Source organism: Leopardus geoffroyi, chromosome B2 (genome assembly GCF_018350155.1).
Source record: "Leopardus geoffroyi isolate Oge1 chromosome B2, O.geoffroyi_Oge1_pat1.0, whole genome shotgun sequence".
NCBI lineage: Eukaryota > Metazoa > Chordata > Mammalia > Carnivora > Felidae > Leopardus > Leopardus geoffroyi.
Genome location: NC_059332.1, coordinates 105,655,883 through 105,676,722, shown reverse-complemented (window position 1 = coordinate 105,676,722; position 20,840 = coordinate 105,655,883). Strand labels below are relative to the sequence as shown.

Here is a 20,840-nt window from a genome sequence, read left to right as displayed (position 1 = left end):
TGGTCCAGCCTGAGGAAAAGGACCAAGAGGAGAAGATATTTCAAAATGTGGGTAAACCCTAATCTTCAAAGGCCTATGTAGCCTACCAGAAAAATGTACATGTATTCCATGTGTATAAGACAGTATTGTATATGCCCAGTATGTTAGTTACCGAGAATTGGACTTGGTAATCATGTACTGTTTTATGGACTAAAAGTTGACCACTCTCCTGAGAGGAATGAAGATCTTCCAGAAACTCATTCTGCAATGAGAATTGTAAATTGCTCTATTTACAATGCTTTACTGTGTCTCCTTTGTAAAGAAGAAAGAAAGAATATGCTTTAAGAATATTTCTTGGGGCACCTGGGTGGCTCAGTCGGTTAAGTGACCAACTTCGGCTCAGGTCATGATCTCAACAGTTTGTGGGTTCAAGCCCCACGTCGGGCTCTGTGCTGACAGCTTGGGGCCTGGAGCCTGCTTCTGATTCTGTGTCTCCCTCTTTCTCTGCCCCTCCCCTGCTCACACTCTGTCTCTCTCTGTCTCTCAAAAATAAATAAATGTAAAAGAAAAAATTTTTTAAAAGAGTATTTCTTGGAGGTACTGAATGGTGTTCCAAAGAGCTTTACTTTGATGGTGGTAAATGTGTATGCATGAGACCCGGGGGCTTTTCTTATACCCTCTCTTGGAGCCACCTTATTTCCCTTTTCTGCTTACTTCTTCAAGTCTTAAACATTGCAATCAGTTACTGCAAACTAAACCTTTTCCTTCTAAATAATGATACTCGTATGCAACCCAGAAAAATGAGACAATCCTCACTCTCCTTTGTCCCTCTTCAATGTGAACTTGAACTAAAGGCAGAGAATATACTGCACTTGCTCCATCCTCTTATCCTGTGATAGGGAGAACTTAACAGAGGATGAAAATATGGGCTCTGCCATTCTGGCTCAAGACTACCTACCAGTTCTTGGTGTGCAAAGTTGCTTCCGGTCTGAGTTCATGTAGCTTCTGCTGAGAACCTAATAGTAGCAACCAATTTAGGAGGATTTTATTTTCTAAATGCTTAACAGGGTTCTAGTTTGGGTTTTCTTGCAAACTCAGATTATGTTTTAAAAGGAAAGGTTTTGTTTTCCTTCTGACAATTGAACAGGTAAGTGCAGACAAACTCACTTTAAAGTACCCAGATTGCAACACAGTTTTCTCCCTCAGCCTCGACCTTGCTGTTGCTCTAACTAAGGAACTGACTGTCAGGGAATTAGATTCTCCCTCTTCCCAGATAAATGTTTGGCTAGAAGGCCAACCAGTTCATCTTTGTTTGTAATGTCTTCATGATCTTTCTGTAGACATCTGAATACTCTTATTTGGTTTTAGAACAGAAATGAACATTAATACATTAAACCTAGAGATTTCCAATATTTTTAAGTTGTTAATCCCATAAGAGTGTTTAACTCTGCTCTTCCCCCAGAAACACTGACAGTAAAAAAGCCATCATATCATTCACTCTGAAAACACCTTAAACAGGTAATAAAAATTAACAAAATTTAATGTATTAGTGAGTATGTCATATTTTGAATCATTAACTGTAAACAGATTGATTTTATTTCAATGTAAATTTAACCATAACACATGCACTATTAAATACTGGTTTCTCATCAGAAAAAAATAATACTGTCTCTCCAGCCAGAAATAAAAAATTTATTGAACATACAATGCAAAAATTTAGATAGAATACTTATAAAGGAAACATGCGGTTTGTGTTTAAGACACCCCAAAGAGCTTACCTTATAAAGAATTGAGTCACAAACACAGAAAATGTCAATGATAACAGGGTTTTCAAGCAGGGGAAGAAGATGATCAGGCATTCCTTGCCAAAAGTGTAATAAGAAATGCTGGATCTAGTTATAAAGCAAAAAGTATAAACATTAAGATTCTTCCTTAACATGAACTCATAAAGAACAAGACAAGAAAGTATACACAATATGATCAGCAAAGCATTCTTTGTCGTCCTTACCTCTTCAAAGTTTCCATTAATTGCATTGTCCAGGATGCACTGGCAGTGAGTTTTATACATCATTATGAGGGTATCAACCTATTTCAAGGAAGAAAACGCTTAACCAAAGAATCCTTTCAATACTGCCTTCATTTGTTTATGCATTCGTTTGTCCAGCATGCATTTTTTAAGCTCCTATTATGGACCAGGCATTGTGCTCAATGTCAAGGAATCAAAAACAAACGTACAGTTCTTATTTCCAGGAACTTAATGCCTTGTGAAGGGAGAAAGGCAAGCAAATAGACAATTACCGTATAGTATCATAGGAACAATGAAAAGCTGATTGAGCAAGGAGCTTTGGGCCAAAGCAACATTGTGTTTTTCTACCTAAGAAGAGAATTACCTCTGACTGCAGAAATACACACGAAATGGTAAAATACCTCAAGTGTCCACGCAGCGTTTTATTAAGTGGGTGGTGGGCAGTGTGGCATGGCGGTTTCCAGTTTGGGGTCTGGAATTGGTTAAACTGAGTGCCCAGTTCAACTGCACTACTTTGCACAGGTTGTTTTGTCTCTGAACCCTAAGCTTTTTCTCTTTAAGTAGGATAGTAATAACATATTACCCACATGGTATTAAAAAGATTAAATAAAATATCAGGCAGATAGAAGAGTGCCTGGTACACAGTAAGATCTCACTAAATATTACTCAAAATTAGTAATATCGAATGCCTCATAAATTTACCCAAAAAATATTTGAATAGTTAATGCCCATTCTGAAAAGTCTCTGCTTCCATGTTACCACAGATATTTGGATTGCATAGTTAAAACATGTTAAACGTATTCTAAAATCTGTAATGGATTAGAACTAGATAATATTTTAATAGATTAATAATAGTCAAATATCCTTATTTTACAAGCTAGAAATATCACTACCTGTTACTGGTTGTGTAGTCTGTGTGAACAAGAACATGGCTTAGAGGTTACAGGTGTGAGTTTTTACCTGGATTTGAATACTAGCTCTAACCTGCCACTTACTAGCTGTATGATGTCGAGCAAGCTACTTAACATTTGTGTGTTTTAAATTTCTCATTTGGCAAATAGAGATGATAATAACAGTACATTTCTAATAGGGTTGTTATGAGGACTAAACAAACGAACACATGCAAAGTGGTTGGAATAACCCATAATACATGCTGAGAGACTGACCATTAGATTTACTTTTATCCCAACAGTATCTAGGGTGGTGATGGCAATGGGGGTGTCCCACTGTAACCCTCCAGTCTCCAATATTTATCCCTACAGCCTAGTGACAGCACACATCTTTGTTATTTAGCTCAAAGCTGTAAAATGATGACATGCAAATTACCAATATCCCTGTAAGGAGTATGCTGACTACAGGACACCTCTAGCAGAATATGTCACCATTAATGCAATTGAGACATGGTCCATATTTTAGTCAATGATATTACATTTTTAAATAGGTTTCCAGGACATATTTTTAAAAATAAGGATAAGGACAGTATGAAATACAGAAAGGAATTCACAACTGTTGTCAAAAATTAACCCTTTGAAAAACAGTGTGGAGGTTCCTCAAAAAATTAAAAATAGACCTACCCTATGACCCAGCAGTAGCACTGCTAGGAATTTACCCAAGGGATACAGGAGTACTGATGCATAGGGGCACTTGTACCCCAATGTTTATAGCAGCACTCTCAACAATAGCCAAATTGTGGAAAGAGCCTAAATGTCCATCAACTGATGAATGGATAAAGAAATTGTGGTTTATATACACAATGGAGTACTACGTGGCATTGAGAAAGAATGAAATATGGCCCTTTGTAGCAACGTGGATGGAACTGGAGAGTGTGATGCTAAGTGAAATAAGCCATACAGAGAAAGACAGATACCATATGTTTTCACTCTTATGTGGATCCTGAGAAACTTAACAGAAACCCATGGGGGAGGGGAAGGAAAAAAAAAAAAAAGAGGTTAGAGTGGGAGAGAGCCAAAGCATAAGAGACTGTTAAAAACTGAGAACAAACTGAGGGTTGATGGGGGGAGGGAGGGAGGGGAGCGTGCGTGATGGGTATTGAGGAGGGCACCTTTTGGGATGAACACTGGGTGTTGTATGGAAACCAATTTGACAATAAATTTCATATATTGAAAAAAATTAACCCTTTGATCCCTGAAATATAAATAAGCTTTGATCCCTAAAATATAAATAAGCTTCTTTCTTCACAAGTATTTCCACTTATGTGTTCAAATGTATTCTTTTCTACACAAATCAGTTAAAGTTTTTAATCTTACTATTGATACTACATTTGCTCATTTAATATTCACATAGACTTTGGACTATGTAAATTTTTATTGTAGCATTGCATTACTTACAAACATAATTTTGCTTAGTTTTCTGAGAATAACACACCACCTTATAGAGGGCAGGAGCAGAGGCAAGGCTTATCTCCAGTAAAGTTAGTATGTGGTGAGGGTGGTAACTGCCTTGAGTGACACCATGATGAGGCAGAAAGTGGTCCCTCAGCTTTGGCCAACCCCCACCTCACTGGGATCAACTTTTCACGGGGAAGTCCTATCCTTTCTGTCTCAAGAAAGCAGGTGCTTAAAGTGCTTAGCTTCAGCCCCACCCTTCTTTCTAGAAACTGACAAGTTACTTGGGGAACTGGGATACTGGCTAAGAAGGTGAAAAGCAGCATCCAACTGTTTTCAAGGGACAAAGAGGATGTTAGTCCCTAGTGCTCATGATGCGGACCGCTGGGAATGAACTTAGAAACCAGGGGGTTATTTAAGCATCCTGATACCTGAGTGAGAAATGATCTACAGACCAGGGTTTCAAGTTGACAGGTAAGGAATTCCTTGGAGGATAGCAGAGAAATTGAAATTAACTATTGAAACATGCCCTCATTTCTTTTTTTTTTTTCTTTGTTGCCCTCTCCATTCCCCTCTCTTTCACCAGGTATATTTACTTACACAGCAAACATCTTCATGATATGCTTACATGTAAGCAATTCTTTCCACAAAGGGACCCAACAATACTCTCCTCCAAAGAACCATGTTCCCTGGAGTCCCACTGATTTCCACAGGTTTCTCCACAGACTGCCACATGAGGCATCTAAGTCTAAAGTTATAATATCACACCTTACAAGATTAAAAAAAAATGATGTGATAATCTCAAGAAATACGATGGGAGAGGAGAATGGTAGAAAGTGGACATACTTCAGGGGACTTGCTTGGAATCAGCATCTGAGAATTATCTTCAATATTTTGCCTATTCTTAACAGGAATAGTAGGTCATCAGAATAAATCCTGGAAGTGACTGTGCAATTCTACTTATCTGTCAATAGATCTTTTTATCAATGCATTATTTTTATTTCCAGTTTCTACACAAACCCACTACTAAGTCAGCTGGACATTAGTTAATCACATTCCTCTGTCTTTGCACCTCAAGAATACGAACTGACTTAACATACTGTTAAAGATATTTTCCTTGGGGCGCCCAGGTGGCTCAGTCAGTTGAGCATCTGACTTCAGCTCGGGTCATGATCTCACTGCTCATGATTTCGAATCCCACGTTGGGTTCTGTGCTGACAGCTCAGAGCCTGGAGTCTGCTTCACATTCTGGGTCTCCCTCTCTCTCTGCCCACCTCCTCCCCCAGCTCACACTGTGTGTGTGTCTCTCTCTCTCAAAAATAAATAAATGTTAAAAAAATTAAAACAAAAGATATTTTCCTTAAATGTTAATAAGAAATGAACTTTGGTTGAAGAAAAATGCAGAAATCATTATGCCCTGATTTAACAATGGATGCTGCCGTTAGTCAGCCAGTAGGAACTCAGCAAATGACTTTAAAAGTTCAGAAATAGAGGAGGATTTACTCTTAGATTTTACTATATAAGCATTGAAAAGTCACATTAAGTATTATTTATAAACTGAATCCTATGAAACTGTTTCTTCCTTAACTTTCAAAAAAATTGCAGCTATAATGGAACACAGAGTTTTAGAATGGAAAGGAAGCTTTGTCAACTTCTAGTATAGTCCTTGCCATTCATCTAGATATTGCCCCCTCAGTGCTAGGAACAAATTGTCCTAGACAAGTGCCTGATGACTGCTGAAATTATATGAAGCTAATCAAAAACATAAAGCTTATAATTAAACTGCATGTGAGAGACACATTCTCATATTTTCTTCCTTGATAATTGAGTTTTAGATAAAAAATAATCTTTAGTATTTTGAGGTTTATTTTGCCAACTTATGACTACATACTATCATGGAGATGGTAAATAATTAATTGGAAAGTGTTTAATCAATGTTAGTAAACATTTGTCCCTCCTATAAATCAGTCAATTATGTTTGATTATGCAGATTTCTGACTGCTTCCTGCAAATGCCATGAGATTCCCAGCAAATGGCGATAGGGAACCAACATATCAGAAAATCAATAAAGAAGTATCTTTAATTGATACCTTGTCTTTAGAAATGCATCCCTGGTACACAAGGTGTTGAGCACTGGGGAATTCTGGAAGAAGTGTTCCAGTTTTTGAACTTAGTGAGTATTTACGAGTGAAGCCACCCTATAATTTAGAAAAATGAAAAGAAATAAATCATTATCAACTATTTGGCTCTGAAATACCATTCTAATAAAATAGAAACCCATAAAATATCATTCTTCTTCATCCTGCAAACGATGACAAATTAAGAGATTTTGGTAAACTGTTCAGATCATTCAATTGAACAAAGAAGAGCTGTCAGCAGAATCGTTTCCAAATCATAAATAATTTCATAGTCAGGATATTTTCCCTATTATTTTGGATTTTAGTTTTGAACATTTGTCAGTTTATACAACTTTTAGAAATTTAATTTTAGTTCACATTTGTTAATGGCATAAGTTTTGAAAGACCTACTTTTAGAACTGTTGAATTTGAACTATACGAGGATCAAGAATTGCCAAATCCATTTATGGATTGTGTAAACAAGATGATAAGAAGTTAACTAATTTGTTTAGTTTCAGAAATAATTAGTGATAGCTTGGGAGTGGAGCTTAAGTCTTCTCATTCCCAAATTGGTACTCTGGACTTTCTCATCTCAACCTTACCCCACCCTGAATTTACATATGTGTTCTTCTTTTGATCCTTGGAGAATAGCACACTTCTAGTAGTCTTCAAAAATTAGAAAAAGTGAAAAAAAACAAATAATATATAATGCCACAGGGTTGATGTACCTACAAAAAATCCACACAGAAAGAGAGAATGCATATTTGTGATGGAACCAGAGCCTCAGCAAACCCGTCTCCCAGGTCATAACTAATTGTTCCTGCCCCTCAAACAAAGTTTTAGCAAACTGGATCGTAATAAAGAGTTTAGGCAAAGAATGAAATTGTGACTATAGAATAGGAAGGAAAGTATTCCTGGCAAGGACAAAATTTCATTCTTTCCCATACTTTTCCTATATTTTCTTCTATAGCTTTTGTATTTCTTTGTTTGTCTCTGTCATATTGAATATTTATTGCTTATACAGGTTAAGTTCCTACCCTGTATTATCATTCCCAACATTTGTAGACTATTACAGACTTACATGTTAAATCACTAAGAAGTTGGGAGGACTTTCAGTCCTCAAAGCAGGTATTTTAAGAACATTGATTTCTCATTGACGGATTTGATATAAGCTTTCAAAAATTTTTTATTAAAAGTGCAGTAGAAATCTATTTCTTTCAGATTAGGTTTTAGTTTTCACCCTTGTTATGCTTTATTTTCAAGTATGGATAGAAAAGAATTATTCTGATTAAATAATTCTTAAGGATTTAAAAAAATTTTTTTAAGTTTATTTATTTATTTTGAGAGAGAGCGCAAGGGAACAGGGGAAGGGTAGAGAGAGAGGGGGAGAGAGAGAATGCCGAGCAGGCTCCGTGCTGTTAGTACAGAGCCCTATGCAGGGCTTGAACTCATGAACCATGAGATCATGACCTGAGCCAAAACCAAGAGTTGGACACTTAACTGACTGAGCCACGCAGGCGCCCCTAATTCTTAAGAAATTAATAAAGAACTACTATATAAATGATTAACTATCATGAACTGATATATTAGCACAGTTAATCCCAATCCACTCTATTTAATCAGTCTTAAGAATTTAAGATATATTTCAAATATTTTTGATGCTTGGATTTGTCATTTATGAGCATGAATCATCATTGTACAGTCAAAGAGTGGCATTGTCAATAAATTGGGAAAATAATAGGATGTGAGAAGTAAAGAATTTAATCTTAAAAGGAGGAAAAAGTAATTGGCAAAGAATATGAAACTAACATTTGATAGATAAACATAACAAAAATGCACTTAAATTCTAATTTTAGGAAAGTTTACATTGTTTTCTTATGCCTTTTCTCATGGGTGGAAAATCATGTTTATTCATCCCAAAATGTAATTCGGTGAGATTGGAAAAGAGAGATAGAGAAACAGAAACCAAACAATGGCAATACATGTGTTGTATTAAATCTAAGTTAGGTATATGAGAATAGTCTTATTTCCATTGACAAATATAATTAATAATCAAAAATCTTTCCACAAAGGGAAAAAAAAACAGGCTCAGAAGATTTAATAGGTGAATTTTATCAAGCATTCAGAAAGCAGATATTTCAAACTTAAAAGATTTTTTTTTCAGACAGTGGAAAAGAACCTCTTTCCAAGTCATTTGAAAACTTTTATGCCAAAACTGGACAAGGACAGAAAAAGAAAGAAAAATCATAGGCCAATACTGGTTATTATCATACTTGAAACAGTACCAAATAAAATACTTGCAAACCAAATCCAACAGTCAATAAGAATGATAATAACCAAGTCAAGCTTAAACACACTACATTGACAGAAGAAAAGGCGGGGTGGGGGGTAGAATACCATATGTAATCATCTCAATTGATCCAAAAAAAGTATTTGTTAAAAATCCAGCCACCATTGGGGCACCTGGGTGGCTGAGTCGGTTAAGCGTCCGACTTCAGCTCAGGTCATGATCTCACAGTCCGTGAGTTTAAGCCCCCCGTCCGGCTCTGTGCTGACAGCTCAGAGCCTGGAGCCTGCTTTGGATTCTCTGTCTCCTCTCTGCCCCTCCCCTGCTCATGCTCTGTCTCTCTCTGTCTCAAAAATAAATAAAAACATTAAAAAAAAAAATCCAGCCACCATTCACTTCTCTTTCTCCCTCTCTGTCTATGCTAGAAACAGAAAAAAAATTCCCTAATCATTCAATAATCTATCAAAATATCAAAAAATAAAAAATATGAAAATAATCTATCAAAAATCCACAGCAAATATCATACTTAATAGTAAATAGCAAGTTCATTACTATTTGACCTGTTTTGCAAGAAATATTAAAGACGGTCTTGTGGGTTAAAATGAAAGGACACTAGACAATAACCTGGAGTCATATGAAGAAATAATGATCCCAATAAAGGTAAACACATGGGCAATTATAAAACCTGGTATTATTATAGCAGTAGCTGTAACTCCACTCTCTGTTTTCTACATGATTTAAGAGACCACTATGTCTCTTTTAGAAAAAAAACAATTAGTCTAAAAGCTAGTATTATTGTAACTTTGGTTTGTAATTCCACATTTTCTTTTCTACATGATTTAAAGACTAATGCATTATTAAAAAACAAATATTAGTATATGTATTTTGGACACACAATTTATAAAGATGTAATTCTGTAACATCAATAACTGAAAGAGGTAAGGGCCAAACTTGAAAGGAGCAATGTTATGTATATTATTGAAGTTAAGCTGGTATAAATTCAAGTTAGAATGCTATAACTTTGGTATGATAAATGTAATCCCCATGGTAGCCAAAAAGAAATTAGTTGCATAATATACACCAAAGCAAATGAGAAGGGAATTAAAATATTCACTACCTAACAACAGAATACACATTTTTCACAAGTGCACACAGAACATTTTCAAGGTTACACCATATGTGAGGCCACAAATTGAGTCTCAATAGATTTAAAGAGATAGATATAAAACAAAATATTTTATCTGGCCAAAATGGCATGAGGTTAGAAATCAAAGCAGAAGGAAAACTAGGATAATTCACAAATTTGTGGAAATTAAACATACTCTTTTTTGAAAGTTTATTTATTTTGAGAGAGTGAGAATCCCAAGCAGTCTCTACTGTCAGCACAGAGCCTGACACGAGGCTCAATCTCACAAACCGTAAGATCATGACCGGAACTGAGATCAAGAGTCAGACACTTCACCGACTGAGTCACCCAGGCACTCCAGTAGATCAAAGGAGAAATTATAAGGGAAATTAGAAAATTCTTAGAAATGAATGAAAATGGAAACATACTACATCAAAATTACAGGATGCAGTGAAAGTGGTGCCAAGGAAATTTATGGCTATAAATGCTTACATTAAAAAATCTCAAGTCAACAATCTAAGTAAACAACTTCAGGAACTAGGAAAAGAACAAACTAAACCCAAGTTGGGCAGAAGAAAGGAAATACTAAAGATGAGAACAGAGATAAAATGAAATAGAGAACAGACAAACAATAAAGAAAATCAATGAAACCAAAGGTTAGTTCTTTAAAAGGGTCAAAATTGACACATTCATAGGTAGACTGACTGAAAAGAAAGAATAGACAAGACTCAAATGATTAAAATAAAAAAAGGAAAAACTCCTGAGTCTACCAAGAAAGGATTTTAAGAGAATACATGAACAAATGTACATCAACAAGTTGTTTAACCTAGATGAAATGGATAAATTCCTAGAAACACAAATTCTACCAAGATTGAATCACAAAGAAAGAGAATACAGTATCTGAATCAGTCTATAATCAAGGAAATTGAATTAGTAATCACAAATCTGACAAAGAAAGGCTCTGATCCTATGGTTTCACTAGTGAATTGTACCAAACATATAAAGAAGAATTAACACCATACTTTCTTGAAGTTTTCCCAAAAATTGAGGAGGAGGGAACACTTTTTAACTCATTTTATGAGGCCAACATTATTTTGATACCAAAGTCAGACAAAAACACTACAAGGGAGGGGCGCCTGGGTGGCGCAGTCGGTTAAGCGTCCGACTTCAGCCAGGTCACGATCTCGCGGTCCGTGAGTTCGAGCCCCGTGTCGGGCTCTGGGCTGATGGCTCAGAGCCTGGAGCCTGTTTCCGATTCTGTGTCTCCCTCTCTCTCTGCCCCTCCCCCGTTCATGCTCTGTCTCTCTCTGTCCCAAAAATAAAATAAACGTTGAAAAAAAAAATAAAAAATAAAAAAAAAACACTACAAGGGAAAAAAAAAAACAAAACAAAACAGGCCAATATACCTTATGAACATTCATGCATAAATCCTTAGCAAAATACTAATAAAGTGAACTCAGCAACATGTTAGAAAGATTATACACCATGACCAAGTGAGATTTATTCCTTGGATGCAAAAATCAATCAGTGTAATAGACCACCTTAACAGAATAAAGAGAGGAAAACACATGATTATTTCAATTGATGCATTTGACAAAATTTGACACACTTTCCCAATAATAATACTTAACAAACAAGGAATTTACCTCAACATAATAAGAGTCACATCAAAAACCCACAGCAAACATCATATTCAATAGTGAAAGACCAAAAGTATTTCCCTTAAAAGCAGGAACAAGGCAAGAATGCCCATTTTCACTGCTTCTTTTCAACATAGTACTGGAAGTCCTAGCCAGAACAAAAATGCATCCAAATTGGAAAGAAAGAAGTAAAATTATCTGTATGCAGATGATATAATCTTATATGTAGGAACCCATAGAGATTGCACAAACACAAAAAAACCCTGTTAGAAATAAGTGAATTTAGCACAGTAACAGGATACAGTCAGCATGAAAAACTCAGTTGTATTTTCATAACAATGAACAATATGAAAAGAATTAAGAAAACAATTTTACTTACAATAGCATTAAAAAGAATAAAATACATGGGAATTAACTTAACCAAGGAGGTACAAGACTCATATAATGAAAATTATAAAATAATGCTCAAAGAAATTAAAGCATAAAGGAAAGACATCCTATGTTCATGACTTGGAAAACTTACTGTTAAGATGTCAAGAGTACACAAAACAATCCACAGTTTCAATGCAAAATCTTAATGATTGTTTTTGCAGAAATAGAAAAATCCATCCTAAAATTCATATGGACTCTCAGGAACCCCAAATGGTAAAAACAATCTTGAAATAAAAACTAAGTTGGAGAAGTCACAATTCCTGATTTTAAAACTTACTAAAAAGCTACAATAATCAAAAGAGAGTAGTGTTGACACAAAGACAAACATACAGTGGAACAGAACAGAACACTCAGAAGTAAACCCTCACAAAAACTGCCACATGATTTTTGACAAAGGTACCAATAGCATTCGATGGGGAAAGGGCAGTCTTTTCAACAAATGGTGCTGGAAAAATTGGATATCCACAGGTGAAAGAATGAAGATAAGCCTTTACCAAATACCATGTAACAAATTAATTCAAAATGAATCAGATATTCAAAACATAAGACCTAAACTATGCAATTCTCAGAAGATAGGGAAAAATCATCATAACTTTAGATTTGGCAATGATTTCTTAGATATGAGAACAAAAACAAAAACAGACAAATTGGACTTGCTAAAAATTAAAAACTTCTGTGCATCAAAGAACACTGCCAACAGAGTAAAAAGATAATCAATGGAGTGGGAGAAGATATTCCCATATCATATATCTGATAAGGGATTAATATCCAGGACGTATGGAGAACTTGTGAAACTTAACAACAACAAAACAACCTGCTTCAAAAATGGACAAAGGATGTGGACAGACATTTCTCTGAAGAAGATATACATTAGTCAACAAGGACATGAAATGATACTCAATATTGCTAATCATTAGGGAAATATTTCAAAGAAGAGAACTGGCCAATAAAAACCCTAAAAAATGCAACCTTATATTTTTGATGCAGTTATTAAAAGCAATTTTCAAATGAAAATCACAGGTGCCATTTTGCATCCATTGGATTGGCAAGAACTAAAATGTCATTCAATGCCACGTATCAGTGAGAATGTGGAACAAAAGGAATGCTCACACACGGTTGGGCAGATATAAATTGATATAACCATTTCGGAAAACAACCTCATCTTAACTAGTAAAGTTAGACATGAGCGTATCCTAGAACCTGGAATTCCATTTCTGCACATGTGTGCCTGGAGGATGTTCATACACTAGTTTTTCAGAAAAAAAAGTCCACCCCTGTTGAGATGAGCACTGGGTGTTGTATATAAGCGATAAACAATGGGTATCTACCCCCCAAACCAAGAGCACCCTTTACACGCTGTATGTTAGCCAATTTGACAATAAATTATATTTAAAAAGAAAAGAAAAGAAAAAAGTCCACCAACAATGGAATAAATAAATGCACTGTGATATTTTCACAGTGGAATATTACACAGCAGTACAAATAAGGATATTAAAGCTACCTATACATCAACATTGATCAATCACAAAATCTAATGCTGGATGAAACCAGAAGGTCTACAAAAAAATGAATCCATTCTATGTAGGGCACATAATGAACAATACACTGGCAATAATAAATGGGGTAATAAAACAATACATAGAATTATTCATCATTTTGAAGTATATGGTTCAGTGGTATTAAGTATATTCATATTGTTGTGTAGCCATAACCACATTGTTTAGATATATATTCATAAGTGATCAACTTTAAGGAAAAACACAGTAGTGATTAGCACCAAATTTTGGACAGCAGTATCTTTTGGTAGGTGATTGGGATGGGGGCACAGAGAGGACTTCTCTCCATTAAGCTGTGGGGTAGATCTTGAATTTTTATCTCAGGTTATTTTTTAAATGCATGGGTGCACCTGGGTGGCTCAGTTCATTGAGCATCCGACTTTGGCTCTGGTCATGATCTCGCAGTTCATGATTTCGAGACTCGCGTTGGGCTTGTGCTGACAGCTCAGAGCCTGGAGCCTGCTTCAGATTCTGTGTCTCCCTCTCTCTCTCCCCCTCCCCAACTCGCACTCTGTCTCTCTCAATGATAAATAAACATTAAAAAAAATTTTAATAAAAAAATAAAATAAAATGTGTATGTGTGTGTTATGAACAATACATTTCCAAATAAAAAGAATGTTAGAAGGGCTCCTGGGTGGCTCAGTCGGTTGGGCGTCTGACTTCAACTCAGGTCATGATCTCACGGTCCGTGAGTTCGAGCCCCGCGTCGGGCTCTGTGCTGACAGCGCAAAGCCTGGAGCCTGCTTCGGATTCTGTGTCTCCCTCTCTCTCTGACCCTCCCCCGTTCATGCTCTGTCTCTCTCTGTCTCAAAAATAAATAACCATGAAAAAATTTTTTTAAATGTTAGAGTGCTAAGGAAACACATATTAAGGAACAAAGTATATCTATTATATTTAAATACTTATTTAAAACTCTCATCTTGATAAATAGTAGTTTTGTGTAATAGACGCCAGCAACATTTGGAATCAACAGGAGGCAAAAGTGCCGAAGGAAAAACTTTAAAAATTAAATTTGTTGGATATGTTAACAATTGTGTGCAAAGTTGGTATAAATCAAATAATGTGCAGTCCAAAACACGTAGCACAAAAAGAAAGAAACAATTGATAATCTGGGAAAAAAAGTAAAACACGATCATTTTAATTACACTAATATGTTTGCTATTTTAATTGCACCAAAACTGGTGCCCGTCATAGGCCAGTTACAGAGGTCTGGGAGGTGTATGTGTGTGTGTGTGGGGGGGGGGGGGGTGTTCAACCAATGACTTCAGTACTCTTGGGTAAACTATTAAGTCTTATTTCCAAAAGAAAACAAGAAGAAACCTGCAGAAAAGAAACCATATGATTAGAAGGCAAGAGGGTCTGATTTATGAGGAAAGATTAAAGGATTTAAGCAGCACAGTTTGGCTAAGTGATGACCAAAAGAGAGCATGATAACAGTCTGTAAATATTTGCAAAGCATATACCAAGGAGGGAGGATTTGTTATTTATCTTGGTACAAAGTTGTTAAATGGCCATGAATGGTCGATGTTAAGGAGAAGGAAATTCAGGCTCAGAGAGACTTCCTGGTTGAAATGTATAAAATCAAAGAGGCTGGCTCCCTAAGAAATAATGGCAACTTCATTACTAGAGCTAGTTAAAACAAAATTTGGTGCACACTAGAAGATTCACAGGAAAAGAAAGGTTTTCTTTGATCAGGACAAAGCATTGAGAGTAGGTTTTGTTAGCTTTATTCCAGAGGATGAAAGGATTCTGAAACATTCTCTAAGACATTTCTGAAATTTGAATCACTACATTTATGAATAAAAATGTAAAATAATCAAAATTCATACCACAAGCTGATAATTACTCTTACCATCCTCTTCCTGTCCTTTTGTTTTACTTTTCTTATTTTCATTTTGTTTTCTTGTATAGTATGAACTATTTAAAGCTCAAAAAGGGGGTGGATAAAGAATAATAAGCAGCCATGTACTAACCAACCAGATTGAGACATTACAAATTTGAAATATTAAAACAGTCTCTGTAGCCTTTCCTAATCTTATTACCTTCCTCCCCACAAGAAATAATGCTCTTCATTTAGTTTATATCATTCCTATTTAAACCTCTAAAAATTTATCTCATATGTAATACTCTTAAGCAACATATACTATTGCTTTAAAACTCGTAAAATACGGTATATATCCTTCTACATTCAATACGTTTTCTTCACTCAACTTTAGGTTTTGAGATGAATCTAATTGAATTCTTGTAGCTATAGTTCATTCATTTCCAAAGAGGTATAGTATTACCTTGTATAAATATATTAACATTTATTCTCTCACTGTATCATAATGGCCATTTGTTTTCCAGCATTCTGAGATTGCAAACAATACCGCAGAGTGCCTGCTTGCGCACCGTGTGAAGGTTTCTCTAGGAATACAGTCATACGGCGTGTGCACCTTCAGCTTTACTAGTGATTGTCCCTTCTCTTGTTCACGAGCGTTCCTTTGTTCCACATGTCTGACAACGCTTATTTTCAGACTTTTGACTACTGTTATTCAAAAAATAGTGACATGACCATTTGTTATGGTTTTCATTTGCATTTCCCTGATGAAAACTTCTCTGATTAACTTGAGCACTTTCCACATGTTTCTTGGCAGGAATGGTATCCAAAATATTTGTTGACCCCACGTTATGGTCAGTCAGGAGGGGTGCCATGAATACCAATACTATTTGCAGTTATTATTTTTCATCTTGTATGAATTGCATGTTTATATACCATGTTATATTTCTACTGGGTTGTCTTTTTATCATGGAGTTGAGTATTTTACATGTTCTAAAATAGTGCTGCCCAACAGAACTTTCTGTGATGCTGAAAATGTTCTGTCTACACTGCAATACTCTATATGATTATTATGGACCTGAAATGTAGCTAGTGTGACAGAGAAACAAAATTGTAGGTAATTAATAGCCATATGTGGCCAATAGCTACTATATTGTACAGCATACCTATATATATTAATCCTGTCACTCACATATGACATGTAAATATCCAGTTTTATTTACATTTGAAGCCACATATACATATATTTGCTTTCGTGTCCTCTTTTCTTCCTAATTAACATTTTTCCATGTCATTAAAAGAGATTTTTAATAAATGGCATAATATTTAGTCACATAAAAGTCCTATAAATGATGTCACCATGGGGCACCTGGGTGGCTCAGTTGGTTGAGCATCCGACTTCAGCTCAGGTCATGATCTCACAGTCTGTGAGTTCGAGCCCCGCATCAGGCTCTCAGAGCCTGGAGCCTGCTTCGGATTCTGTGCCTCCCTCTCTCTCTGCCCCTCCCCTGCTTGTGGTCTGCCTCTCTCTGTCTCAAAATAAATAAAAATATTTTTTTAAAAAATGATGTCACCATTTCTTTATTGGTAGTAATTTAGGTTACACAGTTTTTCATAGTTGTCGATTACAATTTTTGCATAATATTTTGTAAGCATTTTCTGTTATTTCTGTATATGAGATTCATGCAAAAGTGAAACTGCGGGAGAAAAAGCATGAACACTTTGAAGACTTGATACAGATCTTACAATTTTTTATCCAGGGAGTTTGGTCAGTATTCACCAGAGGGATACGAAACAGCTTATCTCACCAGAACTTCACCAACATCATCATATTAATTTCTAAATATTTGATAATTACAGAATTCAAAATTTTATTTATTTTTTTATTTATTGGACAGTCCATTTTTCATGCATTTATTGCCCTTTTCTTCCTTATGTGTATTTTCTATTCATGTCTTTTACTGTTTATTGTCATCTTCATAGTTTTCTATAAATTGATAGGATTTCTTCACTTAATAGAAATTTTATCCCACTGTCATATTTGCTGAAAATATTTTCTCCAGTCTTTCTTTTGACTTCAAATTTTATATATCATGCTCTTGATACAAAAATAGTTTTCAATTTCTCCACTTTATATTTTTCCTTTGACTTCTTAAATTGTTTTCATCTTAGAAAATCATTCCCAGCAGCTCTTTCTGCCCACAGGTTCTGTCTCCGTGCTTTAATAAAGTCACCTTTTTTTGCACCAAAAAAAGGGAAAATCATTCCTTATCCAGAAATGAAGTAGATAAAAATGTTCCCTTCTAAGTACTGTTTTTATATTTAATAATTTATATGAAATTCATGAGGCATAATTTTTTTCCAAAATGGTCAATTTTTCTAACATCATGCTATGAAGAATTTTATTTATTTATTTGACACTACATCCTCCTCCAAAAAACAATTAAGACAATTCACTGAAAAAAAATTTTTTCCTTCATTGGTTGTAATGTCTCTTTGATCATACATTAAATCCTTATTTATACTAGGGTCTTTTTTTCAGGTATCTAATCTCTGTTATGGATTTATTCTACCTACAGTTGAGCTTATATCATAGTGTCACAATATTTTGATATCTGCCAAACAAGTCCCTTTTCACTATTCTTATTTACATTTCTCTTAACTATTACTTTCTGTATATCCTTCTACATTAAATGTATAGTCATTTTAATCATTTCCAAAAATCAATTACCCACTCAAATCTTTATTAGAGTATTAAATGTCTAAATTAATTAGGAAGAATTGGCCCATTTATAATATCTAACATACCTAGCCACTCATGTGGTATGTCTTTTCATTTAAAATTTTCATTTAGGGGCGCCTGGGTGGCGCAGTCGGTTAGGCGTCCGACTTCAGCCAGGTCACGATCTCGCGGTCAGTGAGTTCGAGCCCTGCATCAGGCTCTGGGCTGATGGCTCAGAGCCTGGAGCCTGTTTCCGATTCTGTGTCTCCCTCTCTCTCTGCCCCTCCCCGTTCATGCTCTGTCTCTCTCTGTCCCAAAAATGAATAAAAACGTTGAAAAAAAAAAATTAAAATTTTCATTTAAATAAAAAGCTTCTGCACAGCAAAGGAAACAACAAAACTAAAAAGCGGGGCGCCTGGGTGGCTCAGTCGGTTGAGCATCCGACTTCGGCTCAGGTCATGATCTCACTGTTTGTGAGTTCGAGCCCCGCGTCGGGCTCTGTGCTGACAGCTCCGAGCCTGGAGCCTGCTTCGGATTCTGTGTCTCCTTCTCTCTCTCTGCCCCTTCCCCCACTCATGTTTTCTCTCTCTCTCTCTCTCTCTCTCTCTCAAAAATAAACATTAAAAAAAACTAAAAAGGAGCTTACTGAATGGGAGAAGATATTTGCAAATAACGTATCTGATAAAGGGTTAGAATCCAAAATTTATAAACAACTGATACAACTCAATACCCAAAAAACAAACAATCCAATGAAAAAATGGGCAGAAGACATGAACAGACACCAACAGACACATGAAAAGATTCTGAACATTTCTCATCTTCAGGGAACTGCAACTCAAAACTACAGTGAGATATCACCTCACACCTGTCAGAATGGCAAAAATCAAAAGCTCAAGATACAACCAGATTGGTGAGGCTATAGAGAAAAAAAAAAAAAACCCTCTTGCACTGTTGGTAGGAATGCATACTGGTGCAGCCACTGCAGAAAACAATATGGAGGTTCCTCAAAAAATTAAAAATAGAACCATCTTACAATCCACTACCAATGTTTCCCAGCTAAAATCAGGCACTTCTCTCCATCTCTAGAGCTATCATCCTCGTCCAGACATTCTTTCATCCAGACTTATCCCCAAATCTATAACATGATGCGCCTTGTTTGCCTTCCCATATGTCAGTGGTTGACATTTGGTAACATCAGAGACATTTCTGCTTGTCACAAGAGGAGGGTGTGGAATCTGGTGAGTAGAAGCCAGAGATACCATGATGTTGCTAAACATCTTGCAGTGCACAGGACATCCCTCACAACATAGAATTATATAGCCCAAAACATGAGTAATACCAAGTTTGAGAAACCCTAACCTATAACGTTACATCGATTCCATCACTGTTACTCTTTTTCCTGACTCCACTCCAAATTCCCACTTATTCTCAGTTCTTTCCTTGAATGTCACTTCCTATGGAAAATGTCCCTGACCACTTAAACTAGGTTGATACCCATGACACCCCTTATAATTGCATATAATTACTTTAAAAGATATGTTCTCCTGCTACACTGTAAAAGAGAAATTCTATCCATTCACTATTTTGTTCCTTAGTATCTGTAACTCCATCTATCGATTAATGTCTTTAGCATGAGTTTTAAAAAGTAGAACTTAATTCAGAATTTGAAAAAAGCAAACACATCTCTCAGCCTCAGTTTCCTTAGCTGTAAGTTAGTAATGCTAACACTGATTTTCCCTACCTCACAGTTAGTAGTGTTCAAATGAACTGTAATATATGCAAGTTGACACTGAAAGTCTCACGTCCTGAGCAAACTATGATGGTTGATCACTCAGGTACCAAATGATTTAAAAAAAAAATTTTTTTTTTCAACGTTTATTTATTTTTGGGACAGAGAGAGACAGAGCATGAACGGGGGAGGGGCAGAGAGAGAGGGAGACACAGAATCGGAAACAGGCTCCAGGCTCTGAGACATCAGCCCAGAGCCTGACGCGGGGCTCGAACTCACGGACCGCGAGATCGTGACCTGGCTGAAGTCGGACGCTTAACCGACTGCGCCACCCAGGCGCCCCCCAAATGATTTTTTAAAATTTCAGCTTTGAGGGGTGCCTGGGTGGCTCAGTTGGTTAAGTGTCCGACTCTTGATCTCAGCTCAGGTCATGATCTCAAGGTTCGTGAGTTCAAGCCCCGCATCAGGCTCTGTGCTAACAGCATGGAGCCTGCTTGGGATTCTGTCTCTCCTTCTCTCTGCCCCTCCCCTTCTGTGCTCTCTCTCTCTCTCTCTCAAAATAAGTAAATAAACTAAAAAAAGATGTTTTTAAATAAAAAATAAATAAATAAAATTTCAGCTTCGTTAAACAAAATTCCATTATTTTTTAAGCGTTTAGAGTAGTTCCGAGCCTTTGGAAAGCCCTTGTGCTAATTTCTATAATCATCATAATAATGATGCTTTATGGTTGTTGCAGTCTTTGGAAATGTCAGCTATATGACAGCCTAACAAAAATATTTTAGTTTAAATTTGTTAACAAGATCTACACCCGAATTTGTAGTGCACTCTTCTAAGGACAAAACAGTACACTGGAGAAACATTTTTTCTTTTATTCTGTAAAATGAGCCTTGCCATACACATGCCTTAATAGCTGATGGCTCACTAAGTACCACCAACCTCATCAAAGTGGTAGAAAGAACACCTGAGAGAAATTACTTAAATTCCCTATTGACATAAACTTCAGTCAACTGAAGTGTATTTCTAAGTCAATATTTTTGCACTTTCACAATTGTTTATCTAATG

General features: G+C 36.0%; 1 protein-coding gene across 1 annotated transcript in view; it reads right to left on the bottom strand.

The window, feature by feature from the left end:
- The window catches only part of RFX6 (regulatory factor X6), a 58,145-nt gene that overhangs the window by 18,334 nt on the left and 18,971 nt on the right, over positions 1-20,840 (bottom strand). The window contains exons 7-9 of the mRNA XM_045499381.1: positions 6,441-6,548; positions 1,988-2,065; positions 1,758-1,871 (exon numbers count right to left, since the gene is read on the bottom strand). Coding sequence (XP_045355337.1) covers positions 1,758-1,871; positions 1,988-2,065; positions 6,441-6,548 — 300 coding nt within the window. The remainder of the gene's footprint in view (positions 1-1,757; positions 1,872-1,987; positions 2,066-6,440; positions 6,549-20,840) is intronic.